This window comes from Rutidosis leptorrhynchoides, chromosome 4, assembly GCF_046630445.1.
Source record: "Rutidosis leptorrhynchoides isolate AG116_Rl617_1_P2 chromosome 4, CSIRO_AGI_Rlap_v1, whole genome shotgun sequence".
Taxonomy (NCBI): Eukaryota; Viridiplantae; Streptophyta; class Magnoliopsida; order Asterales; family Asteraceae; genus Rutidosis; species Rutidosis leptorrhynchoides.
Window position 1 is genome coordinate 567,116,272 of NC_092336.1, and position 19,234 is coordinate 567,135,505.

General features: G+C 33.5%; 3 protein-coding genes across 3 annotated transcripts; 1 reads left to right on the forward strand and 2 right to left on the reverse strand.

Moving 5' to 3' along the window:
* Positions 1 to 1,694: 1,694 nt before the first annotated feature.
* LOC139845359 (D-3-phosphoglycerate dehydrogenase 1, chloroplastic-like) lies at positions 1,695 to 5,462 on the forward strand. The gene is made up of 6 exons (XM_071835622.1): positions 1,695 to 1,715; positions 2,686 to 3,276; positions 3,643 to 4,019; positions 4,106 to 4,216; positions 4,288 to 4,383; positions 4,476 to 5,462. Exons 2-6 carry the CDS (start codon positions 2,739 to 2,741, stop codon positions 5,145 to 5,147), a joined length of 1,794 nt encoding a protein of 597 aa, XP_071691723.1. The 5' UTR covers positions 1,695 to 1,715; positions 2,686 to 2,738; the 3' UTR covers positions 5,148 to 5,462.
* Positions 5,463 to 5,842: 380 nt separating this feature from the next.
* Positions 5,843 to 7,862, reverse strand: LOC139845360 (uncharacterized). Its single transcript, XM_071835623.1, has 5 exons — positions 7,789 to 7,862; positions 7,604 to 7,662; positions 7,333 to 7,379; positions 6,239 to 6,381; positions 5,843 to 6,156 (listed from the first exon to the last, which is right to left on the reverse strand). The coding sequence occupies exons 1-5, from the start codon at positions 7,806 to 7,808 to the stop codon at positions 5,952 to 5,954; spliced, it is 474 nt and encodes a 157-aa protein (XP_071691724.1). The 5' UTR covers positions 7,809 to 7,862; the 3' UTR covers positions 5,843 to 5,951.
* A 1,854-nt stretch (positions 7,863 to 9,716) lies between these two features.
* LOC139845361 (uncharacterized) lies at positions 9,717 to 13,308 on the reverse strand. Its single transcript, XM_071835624.1, has 7 exons — positions 13,133 to 13,308; positions 12,859 to 12,963; positions 11,079 to 11,205; positions 10,909 to 10,980; positions 10,752 to 10,797; positions 10,262 to 10,592; positions 9,717 to 10,173 (listed from the first exon to the last, which is right to left on the reverse strand). The coding sequence occupies exons 1-7, from the start codon at positions 13,173 to 13,175 to the stop codon at positions 10,136 to 10,138; spliced, it is 762 nt and encodes a 253-aa protein (XP_071691725.1). The 5' UTR covers positions 13,176 to 13,308; the 3' UTR covers positions 9,717 to 10,135.
* Positions 13,309 to 19,234: the final 5,926 nt, after the last annotated feature.

The following is a 19,234-nucleotide window of genomic DNA, read 5'->3' on the forward strand; positions in this document are numbered from 1 at the left end:
ATTGCAGATCACGATTTTTAATATAAAATTAAAAGTTGATACCTAATTTAGGTATTAGTCTTTTTCATATTATTTAACTAAAATTAATAATTAATAATTATATTAATAATAATAATAATAATATTAATATTAATAATAATAATTATATTAATAATGATTTTAATAATAATAATAATGTTAATAAAAATGATAATAATAGTATTATTAATGATAATGATAAAAGATTGTATTATTTTTTTATAATGATAATAATATTGATATTAATGATAATGATATTTTATTATATTAATGTTCATGTTAAGTATTAACAATAATACTAATAATAATGTTAAAGATATATTATGTTAATGATATTACTAACCATCATAATAGATGATAAATAATGATAATAATAATTTTGATAATAATAATAACAATATTAATAATAGTATTGTTTTTGACAATACTGATAATGATAATGATAATATTGTTAAATATAATAATAAAATATAACAACAATATTATCTTGTATAAAGTTTTACATTTTTAATTATAACAATTAAGTCGTATTATATTTCAAGTTTATATATTCATTTAAAATTATTTGTTCGTGAATCGTCGGAATTGATCAAAGATAATTGAAACAGCTTAAAAATTTGTTTAAAATTTATCGGAATTTTTCGGGTTGTTATACTTCAACTGCAAAAAACAAAAACTCCTCCCTCAATCTAGAACCAGATCTCGAACAGGAGATCGTCTCCTGGACCAAATCGAAAGCACTGCCGGAAAGGAAGACAGCTTACACACAAAATCACGACATCAATCAACCCTAAACCACCACAAATCCGCACCACCACCACCAGACCACCCCGAGCCTCCACCGCAAGCAGACAACACCTAACAATCACCGGTTACCACCACCAACTGGGTGGTGGACCACCAGCAACATCAAGCACGGTGACGTGAGGCGAAAACTCAAGGGAAGAAAGCTAAGCCGCCGGAACACCCCAACCACAGTGAAACGACCGCCAGCCACCACCAACGGGATGGTAGACCGTCGACCACCACCTGACAGAAAAGTTCCGTCAGATCCATAACCGGCCAAAGGAAAAACGTCAAGGGCACAAAAAACATCCAAAGCAACCATAGCCAAACCACCACAGAAACGGCGGTGGAGAGGCAATAGACGTCGGAAACGCTCTTGTCCCAACAAAAAAGGAAGCTTTGGGTCACCTGAAAACGAGAGCGAAAAAGGAGAAGAAATGCGAAAAACAAAATGAAAAATGAACTACAGGCGAGATGACCAGGGGCGATCCTACATGTTGTCCCGTGGGGTCCTGTGACACCACTAGTTTTTTAATTTTTTTTTACAAAGTAGCATTAAAAATTGTATAGGACACCACTAAATAAAATCGTAGGACCCCATATATTTTGAGAATTTGTAAATTTATAATTTGGACTACTAAAATATTTGAAATTAACCCACTTATATGATTTTATAGTATGGATCACTAAATATTAAATATTTAAATATTATAAAAAAAACTCGCACGTAATTCTAGTACACTCCTTTTCTAATTTTTAGTCACTTTTTCAAATGTGCTTTACCTACTTCAGTACTTCTCCATTACTCCACTAGTCCACTCCTTTCTAATTCCTAACCCTGTTCTGAGATTTTGGCAAAGTGACAAAGAGAGTAACTCCCAATCTTACTCATCTAGCCATCCATATATATGGTACGAACATAATATTCTTTTATTCTTCTATCAATTTTGCTTTTCCTTAAAATTGTTTTCATTTATGGTACAGACAACTAGGGCTTTTATTTCTTTATTACTCATATAGTGGTAAAAGTGTTGACTAACTGATTTATATTAATTTTAATTATATTAACTTATAACTTATGACTAAGACTTACGGAGTACATTACTTGATTGTTAATTTGTTATTATTGCTTATTACTTGATTGCTCTAATTTTAGTTGCATATTTACAGTTAGTGTTCTAAGATATAGTTTATAATATTATTATCTTTTGGAATTTGATTGTGACAAATACTTATAAATTTGATTGTGGCACTTCTTTTGAAATTTGACAGTTACCTATAACATGTTACGCTATTTCAAAAAGTCAGTGGGGTCTAGGAATTCTGTTAGTGATTCGGGAACTAAAAACTTAGCTGAAGAACAACCTCATGTTCAAGAAATGGTACTTGAAGAGGATGATTATCAAGTCCCTTTCAAAAAGTATACAAAAATTGAATTTAGTCTTTTGTAGATTGAAATATATGATATTTTTGTACAAACTTTGATTTCAAATAATATTACATAACTTTTGTTTTATGTTTTCCTTTTGTCGATAAAACCCGACCCGACCCGACCCGAACACAGTCAATTTTCGTTCAAGTAAGTTATCGAATAAATTTTTTAGAGACCCCATTAGATTCGAATCCTAGATTCGCCACTGGAGATGACGGTGGCCAAGTGGGTACTCACCAAATAACTACAAAACAAAATTACTACTTTAACTTTCATGCACTGAGATGGTAATTTAGTAAACCCCCTTTTCAAAACACGCGCTAGCCCGCACGTTAAAAGTAAAGTAGAATTAAATTTAAATATATAATTTAAAAGATTTTTAAAACATTCAACCCACTATATATAATGTCACATTACCCCCTTTGTAACTGCGTACATTGTTAAAAAAGTAAACACAGTTGGTGAAAAGGGGGGAGCAGAACACCACCACCATTTCATTTCAATGGCGGCTTCATCTTCACTTACATCAAACCTCATATCATCAAAATCACCAATCAAACTAACCTCCCTATCATCTCTCCGATGGAAACTTCCCGTCACCGTTTCTCTCCCCCGCCGCCACGACAACCGCCGCCCTGTATTTGTTGTCTATTCAATGGACGCAAAACCAACGGTTTTAGTCGCCGAAAAACTCGGTGAAGCAGGACTTAATTTACTAAAAGATTTTGCTAATGTTGATTGTTCGTATAACCTAAGTCCTGAAGAGCTGTGTATTAAGATCTCGTTATGTGATGCTTTGATTGTACGAAGTGGTACTAAAGTCAGCCGTGAAGTGTTTGAATCGTCTGGTGGTAGGCTTAAAGTTGTGGGACGTGCTGGTGTTGGTATTGATAATGTGGATCTGGGTGCTGCTACTGAACATGGGTGTCTTGTTGTTAATGCACCTACTGCTAATACTGTTGCGGCTGCTGAACATGGGATCGCGCTTTTGACTGCCATGGCTAGGAATGTTGCTCAGGCTGATGCCTCTATTAAAGCTGGTTTGTGTTCTATTTTGTTCTTTTATTGATTGATTTGGTGATTTAGTAAATGTTCTGTTTGGCATTTCGTCGAACAGGTGTTGTGCATTGTGGTTTTGCTGATTTTTGTTTAAATCTAGGTTTTTTTTTCTTGGCAAAATTTAATATAGATCTCTGTATTTACTGTTTAATTATGATTTACATTTTGAAGTAGGGCAACTAAATGAAGTTTTTTTTTTTTTTTTTTTTTTTCAAAATTGGTGAAACTTCACAATTTTTTTGTTTCCAACATCTTTGTTAATTTGATAATTTTGAGAAAATGTTATAATTGTTGATTCATGTTCTGGCTCTTAATAAATAGGTTTATTGAAAATGTGATTGAAACAGGGAAATGGCAGAGGAACAAGTATGTTGGGGTGTCACTTGTCGGCAAGACTCTTGCAGTGATGGGTTTTGGTAAGGTTGGAACCGAAGTAGCTAGACGTGCAAAGGGGCTTGGTATGCATGTAATTGCACACGACCCTTACGCACCAGCTGACCGTGCTCATGCTATTGGAGTTGATTTGGTTAGTTTTGATGAAGCTATTTCAAAGGCCGACTTTTTGTCTCTTCACATGCCACTTACTCCTGCTACAAACAAAATTCTGAATGATGAGAACTTTACGAAAATGAAGAAAGGAGTAAGAATTGTTAATGTTGCTCGTGGTGGAGTTATAGATGAAGACGCATTAGTCAGAGCATTAGATGCTGGCATTGTAGCACAGGTATTTTTATTTGATATTAATAATATAATTATAATCTTTAAAGTTTGTTAGCTGTTTTAATTTAAATTTGTGTTGTACAATTGCAGGCAGCTCTTGATGTGTTCACTGTTGAGCCACCACCACAAGATAGCAAGCTGATACACCATGAGAATGTAACTGTTACTCCTCATCTTGGTGCTAGTACCAAAGAAGCTCAGGTTTGGGAATTATTTTGATTTTTTAAAGTTTTATGTTTAATTATAGAAATTAATATTTGAGATATATGCAGGAAGGAGTGGCTATTGAAATTGCTGAAGCTGTTGTTGGAGCTTTAAGAGGTGAGCTAGCTGCTACTGCAGTCAATGCTCCAATGGTTCCTGCTGAGGTAGTACTATTATCAGTTATATTATCATAATCTTTGATTGATTGATTAAGAGTTTAGTGTGTCATAAATATGTTTTATTTTGTTAAATGCAGGTTCTTACAGAGCTTAAACCTTATGTTACACTTGCTGAAAAACTCGGTAGGTTAGCTGTACAACTAGTAGCAGGTGGAAGTGGAGTGAAATCCGTAAAAGTGACCTACACGTCTGCCAGAGCACCTGATGATCTCGACACAAGACTACTTCGAGCCATGGTCACCAAAGGTCTAATCGAGCCCATATCTAGTGTGTTTGTTAACCTAGTGAATGCAGATTTCACTGCCAAACAAAGAGGGGTCCGTATCAGTGAAGAACGGGTGGTGTTAGACGGTTCACCCGAGAGCCCACTTCAGAGTATTAAGGTCCAGATCGCGAATGTTGAGTCGAGGTTCGCGAGTGCAATTTCTGAAACGGGTGAGGTGACGGTGGAAGGAAAGGTCAAAGATGGAGTTCCACATTTGACTAAAGTAGGAGGTTTTGAAGTTGATGTGAGTTTAGAAGGGAATATTATTCTTTGCAGACAAGTTGACCAGCCTGGTATGATTGGGACCGTTGGAAGCTTACTTGGTGAAGAAAATGTGAACGTGAGTTTCATGAGTGTTGGTAGGACTGCACCACGTAAGCAAGCGATTATGGCTATTGGTGTGGATGAGCAACCAAGCAAGTCAGCTTTAAAGAGGATCGGTGAGATCCCGGCTGTCGAGGAGTTTGTTTTCCTTGACTTGTAGTCATGTTATTTGTTGATGGCTGGTTTTGGTTTAAATCCCAGTTTTGGTGAGATTGATGTTGCAACAAGAGTGGAATAATTTAGAATTTTGTACTTTTAGTTTGTGGTTGGTTTATGTTTTGTTTACATTATATCCTGCACTTAGGTTGTATGCTTTGGTTGTAAGAGGTTTCTTGACTTGGTGAAGTCCAAGATTGTTGCTTGTATTCATTAGAAAAATAGGATCAAAACTGAATATGTAGTGCAAAATAAGTTGCAGCAAACAATGGTCAAATCCTATTTTAATAATCCAAGTGACGTACAATTTTCTTTTCTAGCTTCATGGTACAAATACGTTAAGCAAATACCTTCACTTGTTTTGTATACGATAGACTAGCTTTGATAAAAAAAAAAAAAAAAAATGAACTTCATTAGTTATTGAACTTATGTAAATGAACTTTTTGTGTGCGTTTTTATCGCAAAGAAATTGTTTTTCTCATTAAACGATTTTACGAAGAGTGATCATGTGTAGAATTTCATGAAATGTATTAACTACAAGTCTACAAGTTCCTTATCCTACACTTTGATCAACTTCAATTCAGTTTGAAGCATATATGAAACGGCAAAAGCTTTGATCACAACAAGATCAGTTAATAAAAATACTGCTTCAACATATCCCAATATTTACTCAACATTAAGAAAAACATTGCATGATGCTTACGTAACTCAAAATCTTATACTTAAATAATATTCAAGCAATCAATAAAGTCTCCAAAACAGACTATAAAAGCGACAAAAATTAGGGTACAGAATATCCAGTTGTGGTTCATTCTTCCATGGACGGAGTTCCTTTTGTTGCTTTAGATTTCTTCTTCTTCTTTCCTTTCTTTCCAGCTTTTTTCTTCTTGTGTGGGGGTTTATCATCCGAAACAGGCTGTGTGCTTTGTAAATGTTGGTGTAAGGCTGCCAATGGATCGGCTTTAAAAACAGGATCATTAAGAACTGTTTTCAATTGATTCGACTCTTTCATTCTGATAAACGAATATATTAATTAGAGAAAATCAACAAATAAACCAGATACAAACAAGCAAATTCAAATTTTAAAGCACTTACACGAGTTTTTGCCTTGATTTACTAGTAACCTTAAAATCGGCAGGAGTTGGTTGCTTCGAAGGCCCCACGTCAGGTAAGAACTCTGCCAAGGATGAAAGATTGTATGCTTTCAATTTCTTCTGTCTGCTTCTTAATTTCTTCTTCTGATATGCAAAAACAACTATTTTAGCAAAACCTTATTTTCTTTCAATACAGTTTTTTAAACTAAAAATCAAATTCAAATAACTTAAAGGAAGCGGCTATGACGCTGTGCCGAACGATTGTTGAGCGTCGTTACCAAATGTAGACCAAGAAGTGCCTTAATGCCCTCAGAATACAAAACAAGCGTGGTCTGGTCTCCTTTTGAAGCTACAACCTAGTCAGTCTTAATACATCTGGCAATTGGTGAGTATATAAAATTAACTTGATCGATGCACATTTCTTCTAACAACAAAGACAAAATAACTTTAACCAGCACTAAATATACAATATAATTGCACACTAAACATGAATTTTGTGGTCCATTGATGAATATATACGATACCAAACTCAAAAGATACAAAACTGCAATAAGCTTCACCCGACCTCATAGGCGGATCCAATGCATTAAGAGGGAGGGGGGGGCCGCCCCCGGTGGATTTCGAAATATTAGTGCAAATTTTTTCGGTTTTTCGATTTTGCCCCCGGTGGGAAAAAATTTTGGCCCCAAACCCTTCATATTTTGCCCCAAAACCTCCATATTTTGTCTCAAAACCTTCGTATTTTGCCCAAAAACTTTCAAATTTTGCCCCAAAAAACCTCTATATTTTGCAAAAAAAAATTCCCTGCATTTTAAAAAAAATTCGCCCCCGGTGAAAAAATTTCCTGGATCCGCCACTGCCAGACCTACATAATGTCACAAAACTGCACTTATCGTTATTAGGTTATCGTGCATATGTGTATGTATAAAGTTTAGAACACTCATGCTATTGAAGAACAGAATAATGTAAATCATACGCATCATAAACGAGAATAGTACAGGAAACAGATAGTGAGAATTGAAAATATTAAGCGTTTTGCTACAATTATTATTATGATAAAATGAACCAGTTTAATCAAGGAAAACATAAACAAACCTTCTTGATTGCCTTTTGAGCACCTAAAGCAACTGTATCTTTAACCTCTGAAAAATCAACCCCAATTTATATTAGAAACACGGTCTAATTTTGATTGAAGAAACAATGCACGAGTTAAATCAAATTGAAATTGCTAATACATATAATTCATTACTAATTAATTAAACAAAGAAAAACTAATTATCTAATTTTCAGTATATATGGATCACAGGTCAATAATACATTTTTGTACAACAAATTGAAATCAGTCATAAATTGAAGCAACACATACTGGCATAGAACTCGAGCTTCTTCTCAAACTTCCGATCAGCATGCTTGGATTCTTCTTTTCTGAATAAACAGAAAAAAAGCGCTTACTTAAATACAAATTGAAATGATTTCAGAGTACCTTAAATTACTCAATAATGGATTAATTTTACTAAATTAATCAATAATGGATTAATTTTTAGAAAGTACCGTGCACTTGTCTTCCCCATTACAATAGATTTAAAAAGCACCGGGCAATGCTTTTGAAAACCCTAAAATTTTCGAGGTAGGAGAAAGACGTCAGAGCCAACTGATATATAAAGGGTACACAAAACGTAGTTCGCGAAACGTATTACTGGGCTTAGGCCCAAACCAATATGAATTATGATTGTTTTCTTATCCGATTTTAAGCTTAAGCCCAAATGGTCAAACCAACAAGCTTAATCATTGTGTTCTTAACTGATAATTGGATTTAAGCCCTTGGATTCTTTTGACCTAAGAATTTACTTTCTCCATTCGATTTGTGGTCCGCGTTTCGCGGCGAATTAGTGTCATTTTAACATTACTATATCGTTAGACAGTTTTCGACCTGAAAGTCATCAAAATGTTGTCCACTCTTTCCAGACCATTTACGCAATGGCCGACAACTGTTATGGTAATATTCTACTATATAAATGAAAAATACGTAAACAACTGGATATATGTTACAGTCTGGGTTTGCAATACTCAATTTAACAACAAAACGAATCAAAACAAATTAAGTTTTGAGGCTTCTAAACAAATTACTTATTCGGAAAAACCTTATTGTCCATATAATTTTAGTAGGTTTTTTAAAAGACAAAAAATCAAATAATATATACAGTATATTGAAAAAGGTGATGAAAAATAAAAATATAACCCTTTTTACCTATATTTTTTTAGGCTTCTACTACGATAGGATTGTATTAGTAAATTGAAATTAGATTTTTATGTATTTGCAAAAAAAAAAATAAAAAAAAAAAAAATTGCTACAGTGCTACAGTATTGCTACAATATGGCAGTGAAAAGAGGTACTTGACAGATCCGTATTGGTTCGTCATTTACGTGATTTAGTATATATATTAATGTCATATTTTTACTTTTAAAAGAATTTTTTTAATTTACATTAATTACTTTTATATTTGTCTTATATAATATTTAGAATTTTTCTAACAACGACCCTTAAAACTGTCGTTAGTGTGCATTAAATGATTGTACATTTCAATAACCGCTGCTTAAAAGTCTAAATTAATTACCATTTACAACTATTTTAATGCACAGTAACAACATACCTAAGATTTGTGCTTAGCAAATTTCTAATATTTAATAAAAAATATATGAATTGACTGGATTACAAATGAATTTTTATTGATATACTTTACTTCAAATATTGTACGGAGTATCACAAAGTTACAAAAATTCAAAATTAAAGTTGAAAAAGAAACTTTTAAAAGTTAAAACATGATACTTGTTATGGGATAGAGTAATATCACTGTTGTCCTTGAACAAGAATTATATGTACAATGTTACGGCGACAAAAAAATGACAAAATTTGACAATTTTGACGACCGATGAGGCATTATATATGAAGATTTTTGACGTCAATTAAAAAAACAACGGACACTTTTGAAGGTGATGGTGATGTGAACGCTGTAATTGGTCAAGCCGTTTAACCATTGTATTCCCTAAGTTTCTGGTTTCTTTCTTCGACTACGTTCACATATATTGTAATCCTCTCCATTTTTTAGCATAAAAATTTCATTATGTTTAAACTTTCAACTAGCCAGCTAGGGGTGAAAGTGTGAGCTCAAATGACCCTGGCTTAAAGAAATTTATTATGTTTGCGCAACTTACGTAACTGTTATATATCACACATGAATCACGCGATCAATCTCACGACTTTAAAAAAAAATTGAACTACGTATATAACCCGAACACTTTAGTATGCAGCTGTCCAAAACTCCAATATAGTCCTCTATACAAAATTTGCACAACCATAAAGCATTTCAAATTTTCAATTTTAAACACGGGTCACTACATCGTAACACATTCTTGTTAAACATTATATACCATAAAGCATTTCAATTTTATAATAAAAAAGATGATTTTGGTAGAATGAATGAAGAACCAATGAAAGAATCCATTCCATGTCATTATTAATCTTGAAAACAAGATACATTTCAAAACAAAATATACAGTTCCACAACCGTCAACCATATATCTGATACATGAGCACAGCCAAGCACTTTCACAGAATCGATTACATTACTTACACCCTTCTTAGTCCATTCGAATAACATTTGCCATAACTAGCAGGTCTCAAGGAACTAATCCTACAAGTCACAACCAACAACACAATTTAAAAAATATACAGAAAGATAAAGGTTTGTCATCACAAGTAGCAAATCCTAAGGAGCTAAACACCAACTCAACTCACGAAAATCAAACCACCATTACGGAATTTACAGTTTCAACAAAAACTAGCAGGTTTGACCCATTTTTACATTGCATTTCTGTTTTAGGGGGTAGGAGTTCTGCCTCAATACGGAGGAGGATACGTTCCTTTGTTTGGTGGACCTGATCACGGAATCAAATAAAATATTTACTTATTTAGTATGAAGAAAAAAGGAAAATATCAAAGATAGGGAAGAAAAGAAAGACTAACCAGGAGGATATTGGGATCCATATGGATTAGGTGGGTACGGTTGTCCGTAAGGCTGTCCATAAGAAGCTGCCTGAGGTGGGTAATGAGACGGTGGATAAGCACCAGAATTAGGTGGGTACGAAGATGGCGGATAAGCACCTGTATTAGGTGGGTATGCAGGGTAGGGTGATTGTGCAGGATAACCTGCAACTGGTGCATAAGGAGTTGCAGTAGCTGGTGGAGGATATGATCCTGATGGATATGGTGGTGGTGGTGCAGAGTAGTGTGAGGCCTGGGGTGCACTGTACGTTGGAGCTGGTGTACCATGACTGATTGATGGTTTCGCTGGTTTCTGGACATCAACAAAAATACAAAATATTACTTGAGATACCAAAAGTTACATAAGTTTCTAGGCTATGTGAAACATCGCCCTAATCCCTCCATTTGCCACCTCTACGTAATACAAGATAATTTGTTACAATGGCACAGAAGATTCATAAACAGAACTTACGTTGGCACTGGAATAGTGTATAATTAATCGAACCTCCCCAGCATGCCTGTATAACCAAAGTTGTGTATTAGAAAGAGAAGTACGGTCTTAATCCATTTAACTTGACCATGTTTTCAAGTGTAACTACGGTAAAGAATTCAATCCTTAAAACACAAACCTGCCACTTTTGCTCTGCAATGGCCAAGTACTATCATCAAATCCTTGTGAAATAGCCTTTGCCAATTGAACCCTAGAACCACAAAAATTTGAACAAAAAATAACATCAGTAACGGAAACGGTAACGGAAACAGGACTTCAAATCGAGCCAATACGAGTATAAGTAATTACTTTCCACTGCCAATAAAGTCATCACGTCTGATTGTATTGCTATTCCAAACATTAACATTTAACTCTCTTAATCCTTCAATTAATGTATACACAAATTTCTCTTGAAACGCTGGGTTCTTCCCTCCATCTACACCAATTCACAAACTTCAAATTATAACAAAATGTAGGATCGTTTAAATGGATTTAAACAATCGTTGATTGCTATATCGAGTGCGGAATCCTCGATATAGCGTTTTTAGTCGAAAACACTTTGATTAATGATCGATTTACCTTAAGAACTGACTTGGAACGATTAGTAATCAATTAGGGTTTGACAATGAACGTTTAGGAATGAGCAGATACGGCTTAGAGGTGTTAGGGTTCATAATCTTGACAATGAACCCGAAAAAGTGTAAACGTTATTCAAGGATCTTAGAATCAATCTAACACGACCTATATGCGGAATAATAATAGAAAGTGCAATAATACGAATATCTAAGGGTTTTCGGGTTTGTACGAGTCAAACCAAGATAAGATCTTGATTAACACGAAGCCTAGAGCTATATTCTGTTGTATTTGGACGTAGGGACCGAGTTGCGGATGACCTACGGTGTTGGTGATTTTAGTGTCATCTAACAATCATTTTAGGTAATTGGGATTTACTAGAAAAGCAAGAGTATCTAGTTATACTTAGTAACGGGTTCGAAAAGTGCGGAGTGCACGCCCGTAAGGGTTGACTAGACACTGTCGCAATATGGCGGGGGTAAGGGGGCCGCGCCCCCTTACGGGGTCCAAGGGGTAGCGCCCCTGGCTGGTGGCCCCGCTCCCAGGTGAGCGGGCAGGGGTCGAGGGGGCAGCGCCCCGAAACTTCAACCGAAAATACACTTTTGTTCTATACCGAAAAGGTGTTTCCAACAGGTTTTCCCGCCAACAGTCGTGACTGTTAAATAACAGTTATTCCCGGCAATTTGAAAGGGTTGTATCCTTTCAATATTAACTGCCATCAACATAATATACAATTCGTTTTTGGCATTTTGCTTTTCACACAACACATATAGAATTCACAAAACGTTCTCACTAAAACTATAATTCGAATTGTTCTTGCCTGCAATTGAATTGATTTGTTGTCTTATCTCAATTAACATTTCGTGACACCCGAGGCTTGCAGGGTCGAAATAGTTAATTAGGAAAGTGATTTACGATTCAAGAAACAATCAGGAATAATCAATTTCATACCCATTTACTAACATAGGGTTAATATGATGCGTAACCTAACAAATTAGGCATAAACCCGTATATATACAGTCTGCTTCGTCGATCGAAGATCAACTTCCACCTACCTACACTGTCGGTGGACAGTGGTCACAGTCGATCGACTGACTGACTCAGTCGGTCGACTGTCAGGTCAGTTTAACTATTGATTTGAGACATTTTACGTACGATAACTAATATTCAATAGTCACAATATTCATTATTACACGCCGAATTATACGATTAAGAGTCCAAAACTAGGGATTTACAATTATGCACCAACAACAAGCCTATATATAGAGACTGCAGGTCTATCCGTACGGATGTAACGTATCCATGCTACAGTCCTCTATCCGTACGGATGGAATTATGGAAAGAAAGTGTAAAACTTTATGTTCTCGTACGTATTAAAAATGAACGAGGTCCTTACACGTATGCACCAACAACACAAACACCTCCTTATTCAAACATTAAATTACATACAAACAAACAAATATTTTGAATTTTTCATTTTTTTTTCTCATAATAGAAATAGAATTGAATAAATTACCTGTACAGGTACGTGTTCGAGATTTACTGCTACCATATTCAACACAAACGTAAGGATCTTGCCTTGAAATCCATTCAGTATCTTTCAAATTATTACAGCTAATTACTGAAAATTAAAAAAAAAAAAAAAAACCCCTCATTAACTCTTAAAACCTAGCTAGATCTGCATATATGAACTTACAAAAAAAAACTGTATGTTCATAATTAGTCCAGAAAGTAATCAAAAACACATATGAATTAAACATAAGCTGAAAAACTAAATTTATTATATGTACCAGTTACTTCTAGTAAATTTCCTTGGATGCCGTGAGTTGCCATGCTTAATTTACCAGATTGATGATGAAAAATGAAATTGAAGTTGATTACTTCAAATTAACGAAACACTCGTTGACCATTTTATAGTTGACTCACTGCAAGCGCTATCCAACTAGAGTTCATTCTCAAGCCTCTTATGTTCCAAACTGTTTTTCCTTAATTAAATTATCCCCGTATATAGAAAATAACTAGTCGTGAGCACTAGCTTCACGCCAGGGCTCCGTTTTAAATGCGAGTTAAAAAAAGTCTTTATCTATTTTGTAAAAAAAAATTTTTTTTGACATCTAATATTGAAGGGTTGTTCCTTTTGTGAAAGTTGCTTCTTTTAGCGTTTTTTTTTTTTGAAAGTTAGTTGATCTATTTTGTAAAAAAGAATGTTTTCGACATCTTTTGATAGTATTGAAGGGTTGGTTATTTTACGAAAGTTGCATCTTTTATTGTTGAGGGGAAAAAAAAGGTAGTTGATTTTTTTATAAAAAAGAATTTTTTGCGACATCTTTTGGTAACATTGAAGGGTTGGTTCTTTTACGAAAGTTGTTTCTTTTATCGTTGGAGATAAAAAAAAGGTGAAATGACGAAAATACCCCTGGTTACTGTTGATGAATAGTGAAATAGTGTTTTGTCTTTTAGATAATATGTAAATAAATACGCCTTAAATATATATAAAAAATGAATAATAAAATAGATTTTTTTTACTCTTACTTTAGAAATGAACAAAAAATATAATATAATAATAATAATTTCTAAATTATGTATTTTTTTTTGTGAAGAAAATAAATTTTGAGACGGATTAGTATATATAATTCTTTTTTTTAAGGCAAACTCACACACCCACTTAATACTAACACGAATATATACATTACGAAATGTTTTAAGCAAGATTAAAACTCTCAACCTCAAGGTTTTAAGGGTGACCATGATACCCTCAAACCATTGGCTCTTTGATGATTAGTATATATAATTCTAAATTATCTATTTTGTCCCAAATATGATAGACTTTTATATTAACTTTATTTAGTTTAAAATCTATTAAAGTTTAAATTTATTATTTCATCCATCTCAATTTAATATTTCTAGATTGATTTTTTAAAAACTTTGATTGTAAATTGTTGATGCATATTTGTATGGCCGTCGCTGAGTGAATAACGTTTATTATTACATTGTACACCTAGTTTATGTACACGCGCGAAAATGATCAGTTACAGGAGTATATGTAACTGTTGGGCCATAATGTCTAGCGGCCCATTCATGTAAATGAGGCCCATTAAGTTTAATGTTTAGTTTGCCTATAAATATCAGTTTCATGCGTTCTTTAGGGTTAAGAGAGAAGAGAGTAACCCTAATTGGGAGAGCCGTTTTGGCGATCCAGTGCATAGGGGAGATCATGCTCGATCTTCCCTAGCCACCGATGTTTCTCTGTTTAAATCAATATTGTAATCTCGACATTTATCTATTATAGTGAGTTTATCTCTTCATTGTTCATAATGTTTATCACTTATCTTTATCCACACGTTAAATCGATGCTTCTTTATGATCTAAAGATCCGTATAAGCGAATCAAGGGACCAACAAATTGGTATCAGAGCTGGAGATCATCACAATGTCGATTCGATTGAAGGTAAGAGATGTATTTTGCTAAAATTCGTTTTTAGATCTCGAGTTTGACTTTTGTTGACTTTTTGGGGTTTTGAAGATCTAGATCGAATTAAGTAAAAGTAAAAACGTACAAAGGTAATCATATCGTGAATGATTCCTCAAAATCTCGGGTCTTAATTCGAAGTTTCCATCAAGTTATCAAATTTTTTGATTTCAATTTTTTTGAAACTGATTTCGATTAATTCATGGATTTTGAGAGTTTGTTTGCAAAATCTGATAATGTGTTAATGTTTACCGGGTCCTAATGGTGCTTCCTGCAAATTTTCATGAATTTTGGTGAAGATTTGATGAATTTCGTATTGTTTTAGGTGGGGTTTTCATATGATTTGGTTGTAAAAGGAAAGAACAAAAATACTGGTACCACCTTGAAATTATCTATGGCATGGGTTGTAATTTTTGAGTAGATTGACTGGTGGGCTTCACTCTTGTCTCCTTTGTCTCCTATGTGCAAAAAGAGTTATTTAATTTCTTTTTAATGTGCCACCATTGAACACCCAATTTAAACCGGATCGAGTGACCCATATCCGGATCCAAAGCTTAAACCGACCCAATATCCGACCCGGATTTGACCCGGATCCATACCCAGCCACTTAACAGCTGTTAACTTTCCTCGTTAAATCTCTAACGGCTGTTAACTTCAGGGACTACCGGTGCAAAATTTTCAAAATAGTTTCAGAATTATTAAAAATTGTGATGACCCAGAAATTTCCGACCAAATTTAAACTTAATCTTTGTATAATTATGTTTCCGACACGATAAGCGAAGTATATAAAGCTGAATCCCAAATTTATTTTTTTGAACTACTTTTATATATTCAATATTGTAATAACCCGTACTTTTCTATGATTATATATTATATGAGATTAATATTTACATGATTAAATGCTTCTAACATGATAAGCAAACAAACTTGTTAAGACTTGATTAATTGAAATGGATTTTATGTAAACGTTTGACCACCCAGTTTGTCCGATGATTCACGAACGTTAAAACTTGTAAAAATGACATGATATATATATATATATATATATATATATATATATATATATATATATATATATATATATATATATATATATATATATATATATATATATATATATAATGATAAGTAAGTATCTCATTAAGTATATTAACAAAGTATTATATATATATTTTCATACTACTAATTTAAAGAGTTTTGGAACAATATATATGTTACTATTTAAACGACGTAATTAACTTATGTTAAAGTGTATTTACATACAATGTATTACGAGTATAAAAACATCCTTAAAAGTATTGAATACACTTTATAATGTATTAGTGGAATATTATGTCATGCATAACATCATCAATCTTATTATGTCATGCATGACCTAATAGTTTTTAACTTATACTAGATATTTTTCACAAAATGATAAATTACAACTAGTATATAAAGACACCATATGTGATCAAATTTTTACCATTCCATTTTCTAATTTTTACTTCAAGTTTACTTACACACACATACTCTCTCTAGTTCTAGTATCCCTTTCTTTGTTCTTCATCTATTTCTAGTAAGTTCAAGCTTCAAAATCAAGGTATTAACATTGCCTAAACTTTTGTTCAATTCATATGTTTATAGCTATCTATATAAGAGTTTATAAACTAGAACATAGTTTAGTTGATTCTAAACTTGTTTGAAAAACTAATCTAATCTTTCTAACTTAACTCTAATAACACTTATTTATATGTATTATGATGTTATATTAAGTTAATATAAGAACTTATAACTTGTACTTACGAAGAACACCTTGAAACTTAACATATATCGCTTAATCTCCATTCGGTAAAAAGCGTGATGTTTTGGGTTGGGAATTAAAAACCTATCTTAGACTTTGAGTTCGAGGCTAAGACTTTGGAAATATGTTAATATATGTAAATAAGACTTCCAGTATTTTTTTCATGATTTTAGATAAAGTGGAAGTATTTTATCAAAAATCATATATTGGGTGGGTGCCGGGATTCTTCCAAATCTGTCCACCGGCACAAAAAGAGGGTAAAACTCTGAATATTAATACATGGGCTGAACTTTTCGAATTGTTTTTGAAAGATTAACTTCTTAAGGAATCCATAGCAATTTTATTCACTTTAAACGGAGTTGTAATGAATATTTAGCGAGCAAAACAAAATCTGCTAAAATTAACGTTGTATGGAGGAAATTTATATTGTAAAAACTATATTAACCATATCCTTGCTAACTTTTTCTATATCCTATATACATATTTGGACATGTTATCATTAGTATAACAAAATATTATAATCTTAGTTAATTATTGTATATATATATATATATATATAAAATAATCTTGGTACATTCCATGACAATAAGTATACAATACGTTTTGATAAATCCTAAGACAACAAGTATACAATACGTTTTGATAAATTCTAAGACAATACGTATACAATACGTCTCTGGGTTGATGCAAAGACAATACGTATACAATTCATCGTGGGGGTAATTCTAAGATTATATATATACCAATTATTGGACTGTTGGACATTTCGGACTATTTTAGACTACTAACAAAGGACTAATAACATAAAAATGTTAAAAATTAATATATAAGTATTCTATGAACTTGTTTTATTTTATTCACATGTATTATTATCTGAATCGTTATTATTGTTATAGGTTCGTGAATCCAAGGACGTCGGCTATATTTTAATAAGTTGAAAACTTGTTGAAACTATACTTATACGACAGTGAGTATATAGTCCCATTTTTAAACTCTAAAAATATTTTGGGATGAGAATACATGCATTTTATATTTTACACTATGGACACAAGTACTTAAAATATATTCTACGTTGAGTTGTACCACCTTGCATATCTTCCCTAATAGCTTGGTAACTAATATTTACATGTTGTAAGAACATGTAAGCGCGAATCCTATTGATAGATCTATCGGGTTTGACAACCCCAACCGGGCTATTCGCTCTAGTATCGTAAACTGTTGCATAATACTTCGTTTTTACTACACTTGGTACAGTGTAGGGAGATTTCATAATAAAGGGAATATGCTACATTAATGGTTAAGTATGGTTACCGAAGCGCTCAACAACTTATAGAATACTTTTATACACTTGCGAGTGTACATATATTTATAACTATGAAATCTTGTGGTCTATATTTATATCGATGCTAAACCTATATATCTCACCAACCTTTGTGTTGACTGTTTAAGCATGTTTATTCTCAGGTCCTTAAGAAAGTCTTCCGCTGTTGCATTATCTGAGCAAGCTGTGCATGGAGTCTCATGCTTTTGTTTAAATGAAATGTTGCATTCAATAAAACCTTTGTCATGTATTATATTTGACTGTTATGTCAAGTGTGTAGTATTTGAAAACTGATGTATTATGGGGATTATTTCTTAAATAATCGCACAATTGTTTAAAACATGCATTATGTATAATAATGGTGTGCTTTTTATGAAACGAATGCAATATTTTTCTAAAACGTATCATATAGAGGTCAAATACCTCGCTATGGGACCAATGAATAACGTACTGCATTTATAGTAATATGGACGGGTCGTTTCAGTTGGCATCAGAGCGGTGGTCTTAGCGAACCAGGTCTTGCATTAGTGTGTCTAACTGATAGTTGTTAGGATGCATTAGTGAGTCTGGACTTCGACCTTATCTGCATATTAAAAGTTTTGCTTATCATTCTTGTCAGAAATTACCTGTTTATCATCTTAAGTCTAGACGCGTCTTATTGCAATTATTGCATAGATAGTGTATAGACAAATATTCATATCTTATCATATCTATCACAGTAGACTTTACCTGACATATTTCGTAAATTCTTCCGTAATCCACGAAATCTTTTGTTCTATATATATAGATATTCTATGTAATTAGAATATCATCCGAATTCAAAAATCATTTCATATCGAAAAATCCTTTATTCAATCATACGAAATGGAACTCGCCACTAGTTCAAGTTTCTCGGATTATGATATGGAGTTTCACTCGAGCTCCGAAAGCAGTGTGACTGGAATGGATCAACCAATTAGCCATCATCTATTCTGGATGAATTGGGGATGGGTTTGTAGTCTACTCAATCATTGGAGACAAAAAGAAGGCGATCCCTTCCATCCACCACATTTCCCTCTTGGCGAAAAACCTGAAGCACTTACCGGCGAACCTGTTCGAAACACCCTTTTCTCTCTCATTTTTAGAGTATCTCATCACGATTATATACTATCCCATATTCTAAATCTTATTTATCCGATCGTCCGAACCACCGATCATCCCGGTATAATAGAAGAAGTCAACGAGCTTCGCGCTCGAGTAGTGACTTTGGAGAACATGATGTGCAACTTGTAGGCATCACAGGCACCACCAGCATCAGCGGCAACAGTACCACCGCCAACA

Bases quoted from the DNA above. Each gene is read 5' to 3' on its own strand.
- LOC139845360 (XM_071835623.1), bottom strand. From the start codon at position 7,808: ATGGGGAAGACAAGTGCACG. The intron at 7,663-7,788 runs GTACTTTCTAAA...CTGTTTATTCAG, and splicing joins ATGGGGAAGACAAGTGCACG to AAAAGAAGAATCCAAGCATG. The intron at 6,382-7,332 runs GTTTGTTTATGT...TTTGCATATCAG, and splicing joins CTCAAAAGGCAATCAAGAAG to AAGAAGAAATTAAGAAGCAG.
- LOC139845361 (XM_071835624.1), bottom strand. From the start codon at position 13,175: ATGGCAACTCACGGCATCCAAGGAAATTTACTAGAAGTAACTG. The intron at 11,206-12,858 runs GTAATTTATTCA...GAATTGGTGTAG, and splicing joins TCGAACACGTACCTGTACAG to ATGGAGGGAAGAACCCAGCG. The intron at 10,798-10,908 runs GTTTGTGTTTTA...TTGGTTATACAG, and splicing joins TTGCAGAGCAAAAGTGGCAG to GCATGCTGGGGAGGTTCGAT.
- LOC139845359 (XM_071835622.1), top strand. From the start codon at position 2,739: ATGGCGGCTTCATCTTCACTTACATCAAACCTCATATCATCAAAATCA. The intron at 4,020-4,105 runs GTATTTTTATTT...GTACAATTGCAG, and splicing joins ATGCTGGCATTGTAGCACAG to GCAGCTCTTGATGTGTTCAC. The intron at 4,384-4,475 runs GTAGTACTATTA...TGTTAAATGCAG, and splicing joins CTCCAATGGTTCCTGCTGAG to GTTCTTACAGAGCTTAAACC.